A 22,721-nucleotide genomic window follows, 5' to 3' on the forward strand; every position below is an offset into this window, starting at 1 on the left:
TCTCTGTTGTTTGACTTGGTCCTTGCTCTACTACCTGTACAGGATATGAAAACATGAGGATTCTCGAAATTTAAATCTCATGACCATATGAGGTTGACATGTAAGTATTTCATTTTCTGGTTATGCATAAAAAAGGAGTATCCTTCCAAATGAACATATTATATTAATGGTTGATTCTGATAGCACTTATGAAAATATACTAAAATCTGCATTTTTTCCAGGTATAGTCTTAATGATTGAGAAGTGGGAAAAAAACTTTTCTGCAATATTTTAATGAAACAGTATATATTGTGTTCTCTTTTTTAAATTAAAATAGGTACATAACATTTTATACTATGACAAAAAGTAAAGAATGAATAAATACGGTAGTGTAATTCAGGGATATTTAAATTTTATTCTTTTTCTTTACTTATATTTTCTACAGTCTATGTGTATTATTTTTAGAGTAGAAAAAAACCCCTCATTTTTCAGATTAATTAGACCTATGTATCTGTTTAAACACCTATGTATCTGTTTAAACACCTATGTCAAAAAGAAATTCTTAAAAAATAAAATTAATTTCAGGTGTGCACTATTTAAAATACAGGTGCTTTTGTTCAGTTTCCCAACCCCTATTCTGTGGCTCAGTATGTATAATAACAACAGAAGGATTGTACATACTGAGCCTAGAGGATTACAGGGCAGTGGGATGGGCCTTGGGCTGCTGGAATGCTACCTCATGAGCAGCCTCCTTCTGCAACTCCACTGTGGTGCACACATATGATTGTTATCTACAAGATCTGCACCAAGAGAAAGCTTGCAATGCATTAGATTTCTTTGCCTCGGGCCCTGTAATATCAGTCCCCAACCCCAACAAAATAATAAGCAATTAAATTCTGTCCTGTATCATTATCCTTTCGACGCAAAAATCAAGCAGCACTTATGGCCAGGTGCGGTGGCTCATGCCTGTAATCCTAGCACTCTGGGAGGCTGAGAAGGGAGGATCGCTTGAAGACAGGAGTTTGAGACCAGCCTGAGCAAAAGCAAGATCCCTGTCTCTACTAAAAATAGAAAAAATTAGCTGGGCACGTTTGTGCCCACCAGTAGTCCCAGCTACTCACTGATGCCACGGCACTCTAGCCCTAGCTAGAGCAAGACTCTGTCTCAAAAAAAAAAAAAAAAAGAAAAAGGCAGCACTTCCTAGATTAGAATGTATAGGGCATTGGCATATTGATATTTTCAATGAGAAAAAAAAACACCTTCAATGGAGGGATATTCTTGAACTTATGTCTATTCAGTAATGTTAGAAAATGATAATGGATCCTAGTTGCCAAAGAAGAGATCATGGCCCTAATGAATGATCTATTTTTATGCATATGTGTGTCTAGTCTTTCAACATTGAGAGTATGGCCAATTTTGGCAGAAATTTTAGTTAGTTAAATAGGTAAATAAAAGTTACTAGGGTTACCAGGTACGAATTGCTGCCTCACTAATATCTTCCTGACTCTGCCCTGATAGTCAAATCCCTTTCTATATTTCCTCATTACTTTATCATGAAGAATTTATTGACTGTTTTCCATGTATACAGAATTGCTTGTTGGTAAACTGCAATTTGACCCAGAATGAAATATAGTGCTCCTGGGCAAGCATATCTTCTAAAGTAAAATGGACCCTTTCTCTCTAGACTTTGCTATAGCAGGAGAATCAGGCAAGGAAGAAGAACAACGTAAGCCCCATTGCGTTACAGAGGTGAGCCCCGGCTCTCCTGATTGTAGCCCCTGCACCTCCATTAGAAGGTTTGAGAAGCAATGGTAGTCACACACTTTTTGCAATTGCCTTACATGGTATTAACATTTCAAAATGTAAATAATTGAGAAATAGAAATCTCAACTCTTATCACCAACTACCCCGTCAGACACTATCGAATTCATCCCTGCGGTTGCTTTCAGTGAACGTAATTCTGTAAAGTAAAGCTCATAAATATGATTTTCCTGAAATTGATGTATCAAGTGCAAAAAATTATGACTGTATTTTGCAAATGAAAATTCAATTTGTCAAAAAGTGATTTATAGATGATAATATGTCTTCTCATGAGAACATAAGCTTTAGGAGATTGTTCACGGCAGTATCTCCAGGATTGAGAACAGTAGCTTAAATGTGCTACTCATTACACAAATATTTGTTAAATGAAGAATGTTCTCTGAACTTGTATAGAATTACTGTATCATGTGGTTTAGAATCTGCAATTTTTTATATGTATCCATAAGTTTCTTAACAGTAAACAGCAGGAACTAGGAGGGGACGATGTCCATCTTATACACCATCGTATTCCTAGAGCCTAGCAATGCCTGTATGCAAAAATTTCAGTGAATTAAGGAAAGGACCAGATTGAGTTCTATTCATCTCTCATCCTCAGTAACTAATTTTACGAGGCATGAGGCCTGAGTCTGGTATGATTAAGAATGTGCTTGGGACAATAGAAATATAGCTACTGCTGTGTTGAGCTCGGAGAGTACTGCAGAGGCAGGTGGGGATTCTCTGGAATGCCGGGCAATCTTGCACCTCGGCCTGGCTGGCCCACTGGTGTGGCTTTGAAGAAGCCCTGGGTAATGGATGCTAGTTCTTTTATTAAACACCATCTAATGCCTTTGATCCCTTCCTTCCAGTGAGTGAAAAATATATAAAGAACAAAATTAAAGCTATACTTTCTATGGCAGCTCACCAACTGAGCCAGACCTATGCAAACTTGTCCAACACCTATATTTCTGTGAAATAATTTCTGAAAATATGTTTAATTTGTTTTGCAAAATATCCTAATCTTCTACAGCAGTGAACGATAGGTTAATTTGGTGCTGGAGAGGCTGAGATTTGGGAGACAGTGAGCCTGGTGCTCATTTTGGATTAATTCTTTATTTTTTTCCCTGTAAAATAGTATAAAAGACTTCCTTCCCCTTAAAAATAGTGAAACAGCACTGGCAGGATTTAGAGAAATCCTCTAAATTTAGGGAAGAATATTTAGGATTTACGAAGAAAGTTTTATGTTCTTCCTTTTAAACAAACTCAGGTTTAAAGTACCAGATCCTGTTCTTTTTACCAGGGTCCACTGAACTCTGCTCCCACCTTCTGATAAAAAGCCCCAATACAATCAGATACATTTGAATTCACATTCTTGCTCTGTCACTATCTCTTTGCTGAACTAAGGCAAGTTACTTAATGCTTTAAGCCACATTTCCTCATCTGTAAAATGCATATGACAATGAGTATGTTCCCTACAGGATTCTAATGGAGATTAGATTATGAAGATATACATATAATTTCTAATAAGGATTACTTCCATAATCTCTAATCCTCATTATAAGTTGTTTATTACAAAGCCTAGTAGCTATTCCACGTGTGGCAGGAGCAATTAACGGTATTCCAACCACTGATGAGAATATAAAAACAGAAGTATAGCTACACTCTCATATTGACTTCATCTCTGTTGTTCAATTTCCTTATAAAAATGGAGATAAAAATATTTAATATTTCAATTTATTATAAAGAAATAAATGAGAAAATATACATATGCAATCAGCCTATGATTGGCAATGGTAAGGTTTATTTTTCTCCTCTTCTGGGCTCAGGCTTACGTTAGTTTGTTTTTGACTCTGGTTTTAAGGAGGACAGGATTCCTCCTTTCTTCCTGACAGGTAGACCTGCCCTTACCCATCTTGGTGCAGCACACACACACACTTTCATCATATGGAGCCCCCAACACCCAGGGAGCATCCATCGTCTCCTTTACTGCTCCCCATAATGAGGAAAAGAGTGCCCTTGGTATTATTATTATTATTTTCTTTCCTCCCTCCCTCCCTCCCTCCCTCTCTCCCTCTCCCTCTCTCTTCTTTCTTTCTTTCTCTTTCCTTTTTTTTTTTTTTTTTTTTTTTAGAAAAAGGGTCTCATCATGTTGTCCAGGTCGGAGTACAGTGATTATTCACAGGCACAATCGAGCAATACAGCCTTCAACTCCTGGGCTCAGGCGATCCTACTGCCTCATCCTCTCTAGTAGCTGGGACTACAGGCACATGCTCAGTAGCCTTGGTATCATTTTAATACAAATCCAAGACTGTAAACATTTAAGTGAGCGTCATTTTTCAAGGTGGGCAACTGGTGATGCTGCATATGTATTCTGAAGAACCACAAACTACCCCTCAAAAATGATGTGCTATATTGATATATCATAGGCACTCAATAAATCTTTACTGAATGTAATTATAATTAAGTGGTATTTTAATGAAAGAATATATTTTGAAATTAAATAACTTCATAGACTGACATGCTTTCTGACTATCAATTCTTATGAGCCAATCATTATTTGGCCATGCATGCTAGAAAAAATAACTTGAAAGTTATTTTATAATAACAATTTCTGCCTTTAAAAGCTTTAAAATATTTTAAATGTATATTGCTCAGATGATCCTTGTGACAGCAGAAAAGACACAATATTGTTGCCAGATCAATCAGGCAGACAGTGGACACAGTGAAACATATAAGACACTGTTCAGAATGCTCGCTGCTGTTGAAAATGATCTATGATTGTGATTAATTGCTTTTGAAATTCTGATCAAAATTGATCTGTCTAATTTTCTGGTGCTGGCTCTGTAAGTCAAATCTCACCCTGGAATTACATAAATCAATTTAGTCTGGACTTCTGTAAAAACAGGGGGGAAGAAGCTAGAAATTATTTCTGAGTTGTCAGTGACTGATGGACGTTCTGATTTCAGAGTGTTAGTAAAGAAAAGGTCTTACCGTAGCTGTCATAGGCATCCTCGCTTACTCCATGACCGTAGTCATAGTACTCAGGCACACTGCAACAGATTCAGACAGCAATCAACGTTACTGTAATCAGGAGGAATCAACCCAGAAACGCGTATGGAATGTGAAGGCAAAATGTGTCTTAAGGTAATATCCCAGGAACTTCTAGGCATAAAACACAATCCTAAGGAAATCTTCAGTGAGAAAAATACAGGTTATTAACAAGGAGTGCTAGGATTTTTTCATGCCACCCCAGTTCTTCTTTAGCTCTCTCTTCCAATTTGATAAATCAAATTTCCCCTAAAACACAAGTATAATACTTCAAAATATGTCCAGAAGAGAGTTTATAAAAGGCCTGTTTCCAAGAAAAAAGTGCTATATGACAATCTGGTCAATCATGTATGGCTTTTAATGCTGTTGTTTTCAGAAATATGCATCGATTTCTTCACTTTCAAACACTAAAATTATATTTATACTCCCCCTCTACCCCTTCCACATCATGCCTTTGCACATCCCAAATATATAAGCTATTTCTTTTCACCCAATATTTTGATAGATGCTTTCATATTTCAATAACTGTCAAAAAGGTTTTTGCCTCCATTTCTTACTCAAAGGATACTTATTGTCTCCCCCCACCCTTAGAATTGTCCTCACTTTATCTTGAAGCATCAGTTTTTCCCTTTAAGGCATCATTCCTACTAGCATCCAAACATCTTATGTATCTTCTATCCTTAAAATTCCCTTCCTCACCCACATATCTCCTAGCAACTATCCTTTTCTTTATCCCTTGATAGCAAAATTTCTTGAAAAGAGGGGACTATACTCATTCTTTTTGCTGATTCTTTCTCCATATGCATTTGAAGACTTCCAATCTTGCTGTTGTTCCCACGGCTCCACTGAACAGCTCTTGTCAAGATCTTGGTATTTTCAAATCCAATGGTCATGGCTTAGTCCTCATTTTACTTTAGCCCCATTTAACACAGTTGATCATTTCCTGCTCCTTCAAATACTTAGCTTGCTTCTGAGATTTCCTCTCTCAGGGGTCTCTTATTTCACTTCATTTCTTTATTCTTCTTTTCTAATAACTTCACACTTTTCCAATCACTTAATCCGAGAGAAGAATTTTTATTTTTTCTATTCATACTCCCTAGGAAATCTCATCTGACCCCATGACTTTAATACCATCTCTACTCTGATGGCTTCCAAATTATATCCCCATCATTGGCACCTGCCCGATACTCAGGTCTCATGTATCCAATTGCCGAGTGTATGTTTCCATTTGGATGCCAAACAGCATATTCAAATTCAAAAAAATTTTATTTTCTTTGCAACTCAGACCTGCTCCTTTTGCATTCTTCCCATCTTTATCAATGACAACACCTTTATTATTGTTTCTCATGCCAAAAACTCATGTCTTTTCATTTCTCTCACACCTAATGTTCAATCCAACAATAAGTTCTTTCACTTCTCCTTGCAAAAATACATTCAGAATCTGAATATGTTTTCAAACATCTCCACAGCTGTGACTGTGGTTAAAGTTATTACCATCTTTCACTTAAACAAATACAACATCCTTCTCACCGGCCTCTGTGCCCTGCTTGCTCTGTGTCTACTACCCACATAGCAGTCAAAGTCTTTCTTATAGAAGTAAGTTAGTTCTCTGCTCAAAATTCATCAATACCTTCCCATATCCTTCAGGGAAAAAATTTAAAAAATTGTTATTTTGCCTACACAATTTGCCACTCTAGCATTTCTCAGATCTCACCCTCCACCACTTTCTCCTTGCTCACTCTACTCAGGACACACTGGGCTCTTCGCAGTTCCCTGAAAATAACAAACACATTATTGTCTTAGGGCCTTTGCATTTGTTATTTCCACTACCTGGAACATGCTTTTTGTAAATGTCCAATTGTCCCTTTTCTCATTCTTTTAGAGCTCACTCAAATGTCACTTATGAGAGGTTTCCTTGATTAACCTACTAGTTCTCACCCATCCTTACCTTGCTTTGTTCATCTCAACATTTACCAATCACCCCTGTACATATTATGTAAGTGAACATACAAACACACATTTGTTTGTGTATTTATCTGCTCTTTCTTACTTCTAGAATATAAGCTTCTTGATATAGAAACTTGGTCTCCTTTTTATTCATTTGCTCTCAACGTTCAAGGCTGATTTTCTAGAACAATGTTTGGCACATGATAACTGCTCAATAAGTATTTATGAAACAAAAGAATTAACTGTTTACAGGAAGATTAGACACCATTTAAATTAGTAACTCAATGTAACAAAGTCATAATTTTTAAAATACCTTACAGAAAGTGAAAATTATTTTAAGTAAATATTTGGATAATTAATTGATATATTTTAATCTTCTGAGGTATTCATAAATATTTATAATACATTATATTTTCCCCTCAAATACACTCATTGGTTTAGAGTTAGATATCGATCATTGTCTTCCACCTGAATCTTAATTGATAAATTATCTCAAGATTACTAATTCCTTTTAAGTATATAAAAGTATGGCAAGAAAATGGCTTAATATCAAAAACCCAATTGTATAAAGGTAGATGATGGGAGAGAGATGCCAAAAGGTTAGATTGAAAGGAAAGATAGATACATCCCATTCTCTGAACATAGTTGTCAGTATCTCTCAAGAGAATTCCATAGGTCTCATTATATTAAGTACTTGATATTTTATTGATAGTGAAGAAAGAGAAACAAAAAAAGAGAATAAAAGTCCATATATTATAGATAAAAAGAGACAGAAGGAAGTTTGGTCATCTTTATCTTCCTGGGAGGCAATTTATAATCTACTAACTTCAGTTTAAGTATAAAGAAGCTAAAAAACATATTGCCTAGCTCTTAACCCTCATTGCCCAGGGTATTTACATAGAAACTGTCTAGGAAAAATGTATGGTAATGTGTTCTTCTCCCCATTCTTCTAATGACTTGAGATTGTAGAAAGCTAATGCCACTGGCTGGTAGCTGGAGGTTTATCTCTTCTTTCACATACGTATCTTAATAAGAATGATGCAACCCAATTCAGAATCCTAATGCAGGTGTAACAAATTCCTGAGAGTTGTTACATTGATTCCCTAAATGATCAAGAAGTGGAAATCATAAGAAAATGATGTAATGAGGAGCATTACCATTTATAGGGATATAGAGAAAAACGGTGGCATTGACAGAAGCTTCTCCCTGCCTTGGTCACAGTCAACACTACTTCTGTGAGTAAGCCTCTGATTATGTTTCCCAAAGTGTGCTGTCTGAAGGCAAGTAGCACCAAACTCTCTCTAGTGGCATGACTATTTAATAAATTTCTCACTTTTAATTTTAGTTAATAAAGATAAAGGAGAAAAAAAGAACAGTCATGAGCGAGAACATGATAAAGAAGCTGCAGTTACTGTCATAAATGATACATACACACAAGAGGGGATTTTAACTTTCAGAACACTAAAAAAGGGAAAATGGAACATATAAGATATTTGTAAAATAATGGATGATGTAAGATAATAAAAATGATGAATAATAATCATAATGGACTCTTCCAGAGTCTATACCTTTGCCTATTAAAATATAACTTCTCCTTTCTTCCATAGAAAAACGTTTACTTGGAGAAATGGCTGCACATGTAGTGAATACACTCCCCAGCCACACTTTGAGCTAGATGAGCCCTTGTGATTAAGTTAGGGAACACAGGATGTGTGCAGAGGTGAGGATGGCAATCGAGGTCATTTACAATTTAAGAAGAAGCTCTTTCTCTTGGATTCGTGCACCCTCACCTTCTCAGTTCATAGAATGCATTCAAAGTGACAATCTAGCATCTACCATGCAAATAAAGACAGTGCCTAAGGAAGTCATGGACTGCAATGCAATATGGAAGAAACCTCTGCCTATAAATGATCACATGGAGCAGACTTACTTTACACTATTATTTACCTTAGGGATTGTTAAGAGAAAAATAATTTTTTATATTGTTTCAGTTCAGTATGTAGAAGTGTGGAATTGCTGTTAAAATCTCAAACTATGGGGCATTAGCTTAGTGGGAGGGTGCAGGCTACAAAGAAAAAGATATTGTAGGGTAGAAAGCTGATGGCCCTCATTATGCCATTGCCAAGGACAACTTGGAAAGCAGGCTATAGGCCTGTGTATCCTTTAGTACTAGGGAAAAACGTTACACAGAGCTGAACCTTTAGAAAGGTTTACAAAATATAAGAGCTCACATTGCAGCAGGCCATGAAGAAATGAAGGTGAATAGAACTTTGCTAAGAGAGGCTCTGATTTATGGGTTAGTTTTATAATTTAAATTGATAGATGGTTCAACAATTTGGGGCTTAACAGGGTAAGAAAAATCAGCTGCTTCTGTATTCCAATAGCAAGAGATAATGAGTGTTGCTCAAATATGTCCTCACATCTTCCCATTAGACTTTGCTACCATATATGATCCCTAGAACAATCCTTAGGTCCCCACAAACATGCATCAGCAGGAAACATGCTGCAAAATTGTGAAGGCCTCAAGAGTTCTGTACCCAATTCAGATATGGCCATGCATAAATCCATTTATCCATTAGGATAAGGAAGAACCTTCTAGGAAATCTGGCATAACTCTCAGAAAAAACAACCAAGGTTGCCAGATGCACTAATCAAAAAACTTATTTCACTGCTGTTGCTAGGTGTCTTTTGATCTCTGCTTGGCAGGATTTTGTGACTGTTATTGCCCACTGAGTCTTAAGTATTTTCTTCTTCTGTTTTCCTAATGGCAGTTTCTATTGCAGTTATTCTGTTCCTTTTTGACCACTTTATATTGGGTGTTTCATATGGGGAAGAGGGTTGAGAGTGGGAAAGATAATCTGTCTATCGTTTTACAGGTTGCCAGATTTCAAAGAACTACATCAGGACCTAATGTAGAGGTCTGCATATTTCCCAGAGATCCTGGATTTTGAACTGGCTGCAGTAACTACAATTAAACTTGGATTTTCTTTGTTTGGAAGAAAGTGGGTATTTTTGTTTGTTTATTTTCTAATGGGAAGAAGGACATGCACTCATATTTGGATGACTGGAGGGTTGAGCTATAGGAAGACGACTTCTAGTTGTTTCCCTACAAACCCATTTGTCCCTTTTTCCATAAGAGACTGACCAGCTCAAGACTACATTTCCTAGTCTCCTTTACATTTGAGTGTGGTCATGTGCAGAGTAATGTTAGAAATTTTGTATGACTTGCTTAAAAGTAAATTCCTTGTCCTCTACTTTCTTTAAATTTTCCTGAAACTGGATGGAAATGGCAATCGCTACAGCCACTTTAGAAGACCCATACTAATGATGGCATTCCACTAGTCTGGATTTCTGAATGGCACCATGGAGCAGAGCTCATCTACCTGACCTAGTCTATTATGTATGAGAGATAAATGTTTCTCTTATTTGAGCCACTGAATTGTGGGACCTCCTTATTACAGAAGCTCACTCCATATCCTAAATAATATAGTATGCAATTAAAGTAATACCTTGAAGATTAACAGGCATTCAGTAAGTGTCTGCTGAATGAATAAATAAATGATGGAATAAAAAGAAGTAAAAGAAGAGATAACTGTATTTCAGCAAGAATAATCTTACAACATTTTGCTGTAAATATTTTTGTAGAATTTTGTGTATGCTTCAGAAGGGATGTCCACTTATATTGACATCAATGGAACAGTAAAGGAATCACTCATTTCTTTTCTGACATAAATGAAATTCAGGTTAAAAGTTTAATAAATTAACCTGATATTGTTTTTGCCTTTTTTATTCCACTTTTTAAATTAATTTTATTTCAATTTTTTGGTGCCTAAGGTCTTGAAGTCAAAAAGCCAAAATATCATGTAGAATTTCACTAATAATTAGATATTGTTTAAGTCAATGCAGTTAACATGGTATATCTTGATCTTATGTATGTTCCAGTTGCTGGGAAAATTATATCTGCTATAACCACCAGAGTAATTAAGTTCCAAATCACAGATAATTACCGTAATTTTAATTAACAGCTCCATAATTGTAACAGTGTGTTTAGAAATCTTGATTACTATATTTTCTAAAATATAAGATGGAATAATAGTGAACTGAAAATTAAATAACCAGGCTGTGTTTATACAGAATTCATTTGTCCACTTTTATTCCTATTTCAACATGATTAAACAACATGATAAATGAAACAAATTTAATGAAATAGTAGCTTTCTGAAATAATGAAATGAAGAGAGTCATTACCATATACTACTTTTTCTAGCCAATGTCATATGTTTTTAAAATTTATTTTATTATTTTATTTTACATATTAAGGAAAATTATTTGTGAACATAACTCATAACTATTGCATGTCATTGGACAGTACATTCAGAATCTGCAGTTTGCACTACTGAATATGTTTTTTTCCACAACTTTGCAGAAATTAAAAGGCAATAAAAAAATAGGAGAGGATAATTCTGGGCTAACTTCAATTAGCAATTTAAAAGAACATTTTGGAAGATTTGGTAGGTATTGAGAGTAGTGCATAATTTAAGCCTGATGTTTTGGAAGCCAAACTCAAATGCATGGATATTAAGAAGCAGGATTTGCTTATCTTTCTTTTTGCTACTATTTTAACAATATCTGCAGTGAAAGAAACTACATATATTAAATGCTGTTTCCTGATTGATTTCAATCTTTTTTCCTACCCCCTTACCACTTCTACCACCTGATTTTTAGAATTGAGAATTTTTAAAAGAGAAGGGGCCTTAAACAACAAGTGAAGTCATTTGTCCCTTTGAAATTCTTCTCCTTCTCCTCCCTTCTAAGAGAAAATAATAACCATAAAATATATATATTTAATTTTAATACTTCTCTGGCACTTAGTACACCCTAAGTACTGTTAAGGGCTTTATATACCTTGTCTTACTTAATCATCACAACAATTTTTGAGTCAGTAGTATTAGGCCAAGTATGGAAGAGGAAATTAATTTTTAGCCAATTAAGTTATTTGTCCTAAGGTAACCCAGCTCTTCAGTGGTGAAGCTGGGATATGAACCCTGGTGTATCTGATTGATAGAGCCCTCATAGACAGCTTGCAACTTATCTATACATTATATGTATCCCAAATAACCACTCTCAACTTTGCATAATGCCAGATGAAAAGATGGGAAATAATTTACTTAAAGTTATTATAACCTTCAGCTAATTGTGATAAGGAAGATTAAGTTGATCTGTGAACTTCCCCCTATATTTACTTGTCCTCCTCCTTCTCCAGAAAAATCCCAGGAATCATCAAGAATAAGAGCCTGCCTCAAACTCATATTGTTCTCAACACCTTCCCTCCCCTTCTCAATTATTTCCTCCTGCAAGAAGCAAATCCCAAATAACCCTACAATGCCATATACCTCTCATTCATAGTGCTGTCATTGTTGCAATTCCACCATTATATGTGCTATTATTTACTTGTCTGTCTTCCCTATTCAAATATGATTTCCATGAGGTTTGGGCTATTTAGATCGTCATTGTATTCCCAGGGAGTAACCCAGTGCCTGACATACAGTAGATGCTCAAGAAATATTGGCCAAGTGAATGATGTCTTGGAATGGCTGAGCTTTACATTCATTCTAACTCTAAAAATCTACCTTGTAACCTACAAGCATCATCCAACAATTGATTGCATTGATTATCACCCAGCCCTCCCTATGTACTCTCCCCTTCATTTCCCTTTCTGTTGGGGGAATCTCATGCTATCTTATTCCACTGAGCTCTTAGCAGCCAGTTCTATTTGAAAAAAGCTCCCTAATTTTCTTTACCAGTTTTCTTGACTCTTCCATGACTTAACTTCAGTAAGAGTCAACTGTCTGACTATATGTAAGAAATGTTCTTATTGATACGTAAGGACTTACTACTGCCATTTTGTTATTTGTTTTCTGGTTGTTTTGTCCTCTATGCCTTTCTTCCTTCCTTTTCATCTTCCTTTGTATAAAAGTGATTTTCTCTGGCAGTATGTTTTAATTTCTTGCTTTCTATTTTTTGTATACCTGTTATAGGTTTTTGTTTTATGGTTACCATAAGGCTTGCAGATAACATATTATATCTTATTATTTTAATCTGATGACAACTTAACTCTGATTACAAAGAAAAGAAAAAAACAAAACAAGCAAGTGAAATAAAAACCAAAAACTCTACACTTTAATTCTTTCTCCTCCACTTTTTGACTTTTTTTGGTCCCTATTTATATATTTTATACTGTCTATAACATTGAATTAAAATGGAGCATATTTTCCAATCAAAAGACATAGGGTGGCTGAATGGATTAAAAAAACCAGGATGCAACTATACGCTGCTTACAAGAAACTCACTTCACCTATAAAAATACACATGGACTGAAAGTAAAGGCATGAAAAAAGAATTCCATGCAAATGGAAGCCAAAAAAATAACGGAATTAACTATTCTTGTATCATATAAAATAGATTTAAAGACAAAAACTATAGAAACAAAGAAGGTCATTATATTATGATAAAGGAATCAATCCAGCAAGAGGATATAACAATTATAAAAATATATACAACCAATACTGGAGCACCCAGGTATATAAAGCAAATAGTAGAGATAAAGGGGCAGATAGAACTTAATACAGTAATAGCTCTGTACTTCAACACCCCACCTTCAGCACTGGATACATCATTTAGACAGAAAATCAACAAAGAAACATTGTACTTATTCTGCATTATAGATAATGAACCTAATAGACATTTAGAGAATATTTCATCCAGCAGCTGCAGAAAATACACATTCTTCTCCTCAGCTCGTGGAATATTCTCAAGGATAAAAAATATGTTAGGCCACAAAACAAATCTCAAAAAATTCAAGAAAATATTGAAATCATAGGAAGTATCTTTTTTGACCACAATGGAATAAAACTGGAAATCAATAAGAAGGGGAACTTTGAAAATACATGGAAATTAAACAATATGCTCCTGAAAGACCATTGGGTCAATGAAGAAATTAGGAAGGAAACTGTAAAAATTCTGGAAACAAATGAAAATGGAAACACAAAATAACAAAATCTATGGGACACAGAAATAGTAGTAGTAAGAGTAAAGTTTACAGTAATAAATGCCTACATCATAAGAGTAGAGAAACTTCAAATACAAAAGCTAATAATGTATCTTTAAGAACTAGAAAACAAGAGCAAACCAACCCCAAATTAGTGGAAGAAAAGAAATAATAAACATGAGAATAGAAATAAATGAAATTGAGGCTAAAAATGTAAAAGATTAATGGGACGAAAAGTTATTTTCTTGACAAACCTTTAGCCAGATTAGCTAAGAAAAAAGAGAGAAGACCCAAATAAATAAAAATCCAAGGTGCAAAAGGAGACATTAAAACTAACAACACAGAAATTCAGTGGATCATTAGAGACTATTACGAGAAATTATATGCCAATAAACTGTAAAACCTTGATAAATTCCTACACATATACAAGCTACCAAGATTGAACAAGGAAGAAATTCAAAACTTGAATAGACCAATGACAAGTGATGAGATAAAAGCAACAATAAAAAGTCTCCCATCAATGAAAAGACCAGGACCTGAAGGCTTCACTCCTGAATTTTACTGAACATTTAAAGAACAATACCGATCTTACTCAAAACTACTCCAAAATATTGAGGAGGAGGGACTACTTCCAAACACATTCTGTGAGGCCACTATTACCCTGATACAAAAAAAACAAAACGGAGAAAGACACAGCAACAATAAGAAAACTACAGGCCAATATCTCTGATGAGCATAGATGAAAAAATCCCAATAAAATATTAAGACTAGTAAACCCAATCAATAACACATTAAAAGATCATTCATTATGATCAAATGGGATTTAACCCAGGGATGTAAGGATGGTTCAACATATGCAAATCAATAAATGTGATACATTACATCAACAAAATGAAGGACAAAAACCATATGATCATATCAATAGATGCCAAAAAAGGATTTGATAAAATTTAGGATCCCTTCATAATAAAAACTCCCAAAAAACTGGCTATAGAAGGGACATACCTCAACATGATAAAAGCCACATACTATAAACCCACAGTTAGTATCACACTGAATGGGGAAAAACTGAAAACCTTTTCTTTAAGATCTAGAGCAAGACAAGGATGCCCACTATTGTCACTTTTATTCAACACAGTACTAGAAGTTTTAGCCATAGCAATTAAACAAGAGAAAGAAATAAAGGGCATCCAAATTGGAAGGGAAGAAGTCAAATTATTCGTGTTTGCATATAATATTGTCTTATATTTAGAAGAACCTAAAGACGCCATCAAAAAACTCTTAGAACCTGATAAGCAAATTCAGTAAAGTTGCAGAATACAAAATCAACATACAAACATCAATAGCATTTCTATAAGTCAACAGCAAACAGTCTGAAAAAGAAACTGAGAAACTAATCTCATTTACAATAGCTACAAATAAAATAAAATACCTACAAATAATGAAATAAGTGAAAGATCTCTACAATGAAAACTATAAAACATATATGAAAGAAATTGAAGAGCACATACAAAAAATCAAAACATATGTTCATGGATTGGAAGAATCAATATTGTTGAAATGTCCATATGTCTGAAGCAATCTATAGATTCAGTGCAATATCTATCAAAATATCAATGACATTATTCACAGAAATAGAAACATTAACCATAAAATTTATATGGAACCACAAAAGACCCAGAATAGCAAGTCACCTTGATCAAAAAGAACAAAGCTGGAGGAATCACATTACCAAATTATACTATGATAGAAAGTTATAGTAACCAAAACAGTATTGTATTGGTATAAAAACAAACATATAGATTAATGGAACAGAATAGAGAACCAGAAATAAATCCATGCATTTACAGTCAAATCATTTTCTACAAAGGTGCCAGGAACATACATTGGGGAAAGAAAAATCTTTTCAACAAATAGTGCTGGGAAAACTGGATATCCATATGCAGGTGAATGAGACTAGATTCCTCTCTCTTGCCATATAGAAAAATCAAAATAAAATAGATTAAAGACTTAAATCTAAGACTAGAAACTGTGAAACAATGAGAAGAAAACTTCAGGAAAGCATCCAGGATTTTGGTCTGGGCAAAGATTTATTGAGTAAGACCTCAGAAGCACAGGTAACCAAAGCAAAAATGGACAAATAAGATCACAACAAGTTAAAAAAAATCTTCTGCACAGCACAGAAAACAATCAACAAAGTAAAGAGACAACCCACAGAATGGGAGACAATATTTGTAAACTATCCATCAAATAAGGGGTTGATAACCAGAATATATTAGGAGCTCAAAAAATTAATAGGAAAAAAAACTAATCCTGCATAAAAAATGGGCAAATATTAAAAGCCTTCACATAATGAAAGCCAAGCTGATAGCTTTGGAGAAATTTGGGTTAGACAAATAAGTGGGAAAAAAAAAATTGGGACAAATGGAAAATACCAAATATGAAACCTTTTAATTTCAAAGTAGGGACTCAAAGAAATTAGAAATATTTTACCTCAAAATCTATTTCTTTTGACCTATTCTTGGGTGGCTGCCATAAAAGTAATGCCACAAAGCTATCTTTGGGTGGGGGGATTTACATTTGTAGAGAATCTCCATTAATACAGTAAGGCCTTTCCGTATCTGACCTAGAGAAGATTAACTAAGAGCTTTTCCCCACTTCTCCAGAGACTTAAGAGAGGATTGCCAGGAAGGTACCAGGACATCCGGTAGCAAAATTTTCTGAGTCCCTAGTTATGGAGTATATACCAACAGAGACATAATTAAAAATCTGTCTGTGACTCTAGGACTGATCACAGAAGAAATGGAAAAGAGCCTTAGGGCTCGGCAAAGACCCTTCAACTCTCCAGCTCAAGTAGTCCTAGACAATCATCAGGCAGTGCTAGATTTCCTGTTGGCTAAATGAGGGGGAGTCTGCGTGGTATTAAACACTACCTGCTGTAGTATCTATATAAATACTTCAGGAAGAGTGAAATCCTACAACAAAAAGTATTTTCCAGCAAGCTATGTGGTTACAACAGGTCTCTACTAGTGACCTCATGCCTTATTCATTATTTGAGTTATTCACTTGGATCCTATAAGACTTAAGATCAGTAGTGCAGGAGCTCCTGAAGCTAAACTTCTCACTTCTAAGGGTTCATTATCTATCTTATAGTCTGATGTTCACTTAAGTACTATGCTAAGACTGTAAATTAAAATACTAATGTTCTTGTCATGCAAACCTTCAGTCTGCAACTGGGCACCTAGGAATACTTGAAGACAACAGCAAAATGGTTTCATTCCTCTCACCCGGGGCTCAACTCCAACTACATCGCTTGTCAGCAGGAAGAAGCTAGATTGGTCATCTACCCTTTTCCATTTTATTAGCTCACACCTCAGAAATGAGGTGGGATTAAGCCTGGGGGGCTGAAACTGCTCTTTATAAAATTAATAAAAGGCTGTGTGGGAACTGTGGTAGGGGCCTAAACTCTGCAAAAGTGTACGCATAGAAATTTATACAGACACACACACACACACACACACACAAAACCAGCCATTGTTCCTAGTTTGCTTTCCTATAATTGCTTACTACTGAGGAGTCACATAGCTGATGGTCATAAGGATTCTTAGCTTTCTTCACTGTTCCCATACATAACACCACCCTTGTGAAACCTAATGCTGGTTTTTGAGATATCTTCCAGATCCTGCATTCTGGTGGACCAAATGACCCAGCCAGACCAGTGGATCATACCATGGAACTGACTCAACTGGCCGTGCAAACCTCTACCTGGGAACTGACTCAGTACAAGAAAATGATTTCTGCCTCCCAATCCTATGAGTTCATCCCCAGTCATTCAGAAGATCCAATTCCCTGGCCCATTGCCCATGAAACTATCTTTAAAAACTCTGGCCAAAATACTCTCAGGAAAACAATTCTTCCTGTCTCCTTGCTTGGAACCCTGCAAAATTAAACTCTTTCTCCACTGTGAAAAAAAAATGGGCAAAATATATGAATAGACATTTCTCAAAAAAGACACACAAATGGACAAGAGGTATATGAAAATATGCTCAATATCACTTAGTATCAGAGAAATGGAAATCAATGATACTATGAGATATCATCTCACCCCAGCAAAAATGGCTTTTTATCCAAAGAAACAGGCAAATGCTGGTGAGGATGTGGAGAAAGGGGCGCCCACCTACACTGTTGGTGGAAATGCAAATTAGTACAGCCACTGTGGAGAACAGTCTGGAGGTTCCTTAAAATCTAAAAATATAGCTACCATCTCAACCAACACTCCTACTGCTGGGTATATATCCAAAAGAAAGGAAATCAGTATATTGAAGAGAAAGCTGTACTTCCATGTTTATTGCAGCACTATTCACAGTAGCCAAGAAACAAAATCAACTTAAGTGTCCATCGGCAGATGCATGGATAAAGAAAACGTGGTGCACATATACAATGGAATATTATTCAGTCATAAAAATCAGTGAAATCCTGTCATTAGCCACAACATGGATGGAACTGAAGCATATTATGTTAAGTGAAATAAGCTGGGCATAGAAATACAAATATCACGTGTTCTCACTCATATGTGGGAGCTAAAAAGAAATTCAACTCCTGGAGACAGAAAGTAGAATGTGGGTTACCAGAGCCTGGCAAGGGTAGCAGGGAGGGGGTAAAAAAGTGAGAGTATTTAATGGGTACTAAAATACAGTTAGATAGAAGGAATAATATCTAGTATTCTGTAGCATAATAGGTTGACTACAGTTAAGAATAATTTGCTGTATATTTTACAATAACTAAAAGAGTGAGATTGTAATGTTCCTACACTAAGAAATGATAAATGTTTTGAGGTGATGGATACCCTAATTACCCTTATTTGATCATTATACACTGTATGCTTGTATCAAAACATCACACGTACCCTATAAATATGTACAACTATTATGTACCCATAGTAATTAAAAATAAATTTTAAAAAAGAAAGAAAACTGTAACTATGTGAGGTGATGGATTGGTTATTTAGACTGATCATGATGATTTACAATGTGTGCATATATCAAAACATTCAGTTGTATATTTTATTTATAATTCCTATTTGTCGATTACACTTCAATAAAACTGAAAAAACTTTTTTAAATGTAGGGGAGAAACTAGAAGTTTTGAGTTGTTTGTATTAGGAAAGGTAGATTTGGCTTTTAGCTCCTAAGTGACAGACAAAAGAAGCCTTGAAACTGTGCTAGGTAGTTTGAGGCCTGGATTTTAAAGTATGGAGAGTTTGAGCTTATTTTTCTCCTTTACTATTTCTCATGGGAATGAGGATGAAAAGCTTTGCCTTCTATTTAGCTACAGGAATTGTGAGCACACAAAATCAGAAAATCATTCGATAAATATTCATTGAGTACCAGTACTGTTCTGGGGATACAAAGGAAAAGATACATTAACATACTGCTTGGATACCTTGGAATAAAATATATATAAGCATTGCCAGGTATGCATGAGAAGATGAATACTGTGAGTTTTTTCAACTTGCCTTCTCTCCATTTATCCAGCAAATTTTATTGAGAACCTATTATTAACGTGCCAGACACCATTCTAAGGACTGGAGGATATAGTAGTGAATAAAATAGACAAAGATGCCTGCCCTCATGGAGATCGCAAATAAATAGACAGGTTAAAAAAATCCCAAGAAAAAGAGAGCCTAAGTTAAATAGTTATAAGTGCTAAAGAGAAAAGACTAAAGTTGAAAGAGGAAAATTAATTTTTGGGCTGAGGGTAAAATTATAGTTGAAGTAGTTGAGAAAGTCTTTACCGATGAAGTGATATTGAAAAAAAGACCTGAAGGAGTTAAAGGAACAAGCAGTGGAAATTTAGGGGAAGAACATCTAGGCAAAAGGAATAGAAAGTATAAAAGCTTAGAGGGTGTTGAAGGAATGCAAGAAAGCCAGTGTGTCAAAGAGAGTAAGGTCAAGAGCTGCAGGAGAAGAGGTGGGGGTTGAGGGGTACAGTTTCTTCTCCATGCCCACTCTCAAGCACAGTCTTTTCCAAGGCTGTCTCTTGAGCTCACATCCCCTCTCTCTAGGTTCTTCACCTTTACCATCAGATCCATTCCCAGGACTTCACTGACCATAAACTCTATAACTTCCATAAAGAAGTTTCCAATATAAAAATTGCAATTATTAGAATCTCCACAATAACATCAAAGTAGCATGACTGTTTTAAAGTATTGGTTGTAATATTGTAAAGGTAAAAAAGAAAGTACATTTTTCATCCAGATTTTAAAAGTGAATTATTTTAGTTAAATGCAAAGTAAAAGTAATTTAGGAAAACATTAATTTATTTGCAAGTGACCTAATTAAAGCAAGTTTGAATTTTGGTAACTAAATTGTATAAATGAGAGCTGGTCTCTGAATCCACTATCATGATTCATACTATACTATAAGTTAGCATTAATATTAACACTATAAGTAGACAGGAATGAAGATTCATATAATATTTACTGGGCTGCTGCTGATTGATTTTAAGGGTTTAGAAATGAAATATTCTCAATCACTAAAGCAGATGGGTATAAAACACAAGTATGATATATCCGGTCATAAGGGGAAAGCACAGGAAAGAATATAGATACTCTATGCAATTGCTAGTTATGAGCAAATCCATATACATAGCTTAAAATTCTTAAACAATCTCATCTTTTTGGACTAAAATAACAGCTACCAGTGCTACTGGAATGAATAAGATATTTAAATACAAAAATGTATAGCTTAAATTATTTAGCCACAATTCTGTGTACATATTTTATACATTTCATTTTTCATTCAAGACTTTTTCCATTTAGAAATTGCCCTTTATTCTGAGTACAGCGAATTAAAACATACAAGTTAATCTTTCTGATATTAGAAATTAGTGTTCATATGTATGATGATTTTCTGTGTTGAGAATTCACTATCATTCCATTTACAATTTTAGTAAATAAAAACTTAGTATGAAAATAAACTATACTAAACCCTTAAACTCTCTGTAATAACCTTTATTTTATACAATTCAAGTACAGAAATAATTGAAATAGATTTTAAAGAAATGGAACTCTCTTGAAAAGTTTTATTCAAAAATTTAAAAATGTATCATTTTGTCTACTCAAAAATATTAAGTGAAATACATTGTTTTTTTACATGTATGTGTTTCAACCAAAGGGCAAGTACTCTTCTTCATGCTCAAATATCAATGGTTTTCATATAGCTCTAACAAAGGCAAGATCAATGCTTCAGATACTATATTTCGAAAGTGTTTTTGAAATTTCATCAAGATTGTATAAATAGTTTCAAGATACTTTTGAAATTTTATTATTGTATTATTTATTCAATACATTCAACCAATAGTGTTACATCGGAAGCATTGTGCTATAGAGTAGCTATGTTTGTGAATAAATAGAAAATAAATCTGTCTTCTAAAATAAGTAAACTAAATACATTAAACATAAATGTTTAGGTAGATAGGTAGATAGATAGATAGAGAAAGAGATAACAGTAGCTTCCTGCAGTTGTTTTTCTGGCTAGTTTGTTTTGAGAAGGTCAAAAATATAAATCTCCCACTCAAAGATAACTCAGAAAAGAATAGTCCATAGTTTTAAAGGTAAAGAATAGTGATGTCTCCATTCTCTGATCTATTTGGAGGAAAATCAGTATTTCTTCTAAAAATGATATACAGAATATCAAAAAAAGGGTATTTAAAATTAAAATTGAGAGCAGCTATTTTCTGTTTTATGAGCATGTCATTTTGGACAAATCATTTAATCTCTCTTAACTCTAGTTTTCTCACCTTTAATACAGGTGATAATGATATCTACCTCAAGTGTTAATGAGATAACCTGTGATAGCCCCATGATAAATGCCTAGTACACATCCGGTGCTCAATAACTATTAATATTAATAATAGGTGATCATTCAATCAATGTAGGCATAGACATAAAGCTCCTCTTTTTTCATATTCATAAATGTTGCAGTACTGAGAGAGATTTCATCATCTTGAAATATTCTGAAACATGAAATAACCATACATACTGTCTTAAGTTTCAGTTGATGGTATTTAATGTTCACAGGATGAAATATAGGCTGATTATTTATGAGGGAAGTGACATATTTGTTCTGCTCATAGATTAGGGATCAAGATAGATGATCTATAAAAGGCATCTGGTATAGAATTATGATCAGCTTTGCAATGATCTTTATAGAAAATGGATATTTTAACCTCATGCTCCAAATGAGACAGAACTATATTTATATGTTTTTGCTTTTTGGATTTAACACTGTACATACATTTCTGCAAATGGTCTCCCTTTATAAACTCTCTGTAATCATGTATTTTTAATTTAGCTTATATTTTTATTTACTTTGACTAATATATAAATGAGGGTGAGCAATTTTATAACAAAACCATTAATCTTTTGTTTTATTGTGTGGAATTATCATTACAACATAACAATTATTTTCTATAAATGAGACTGTCACTGACTAATTATGCTCAGTGGTACATGACATTATTAAATTAACTGTTACATGCCTTTGGTACAAATACATAGAAATTATTGAACCCTAGTTTGAAATGGACATAATTTTAACCATAAACACATATTTCTTTAGCTGACTCATAATTCATGAGTATCAGTAGGATTTCAGTGCTGTAAACATCAGTGTAATTTCTAATTATTTCAATACTTTAGTTAATCTGCAAATAAATTCATTGGTGGAAGCTGCACTATGGCTATGTGTTAATAGTGATTTATATTCTTCCTCACTCAAATCACAAATGGAATCTCACTTGTGCTGTATAATGCTCCCAAACACTTGCTGCTCATTAAATGCAGAATTATTTCCATGTACCAGACTTTGGAAATTTAAATAAATATAAGAGAGTCAGAGGAA

The 22,721-nt window shown here is 34.5% G+C and overlaps 1 protein-coding gene across 1 annotated transcript in view; it reads right to left on the reverse strand.

Annotated features, from left to right (window-relative positions):
• The window catches only part of KHDRBS2 (KH RNA binding domain containing, signal transduction associated 2), a 511,795-nt gene that overhangs the window by 13,082 nt on the left and 475,992 nt on the right, over nt 1-22,721 (reverse strand). The window contains exon 8 of the mRNA XM_045542235.1: nt 4,768-4,826. Coding sequence (XP_045398191.1) covers nt 4,768-4,826 — 59 coding nt within the window. The remainder of the gene's footprint in view (nt 1-4,767; nt 4,827-22,721) is intronic.

This window comes from Lemur catta, chromosome 2 (assembly GCF_020740605.2).
Source record: "Lemur catta isolate mLemCat1 chromosome 2, mLemCat1.pri, whole genome shotgun sequence".
NCBI lineage: Eukaryota > Metazoa > Chordata > Mammalia > Primates > Lemuridae > Lemur > Lemur catta.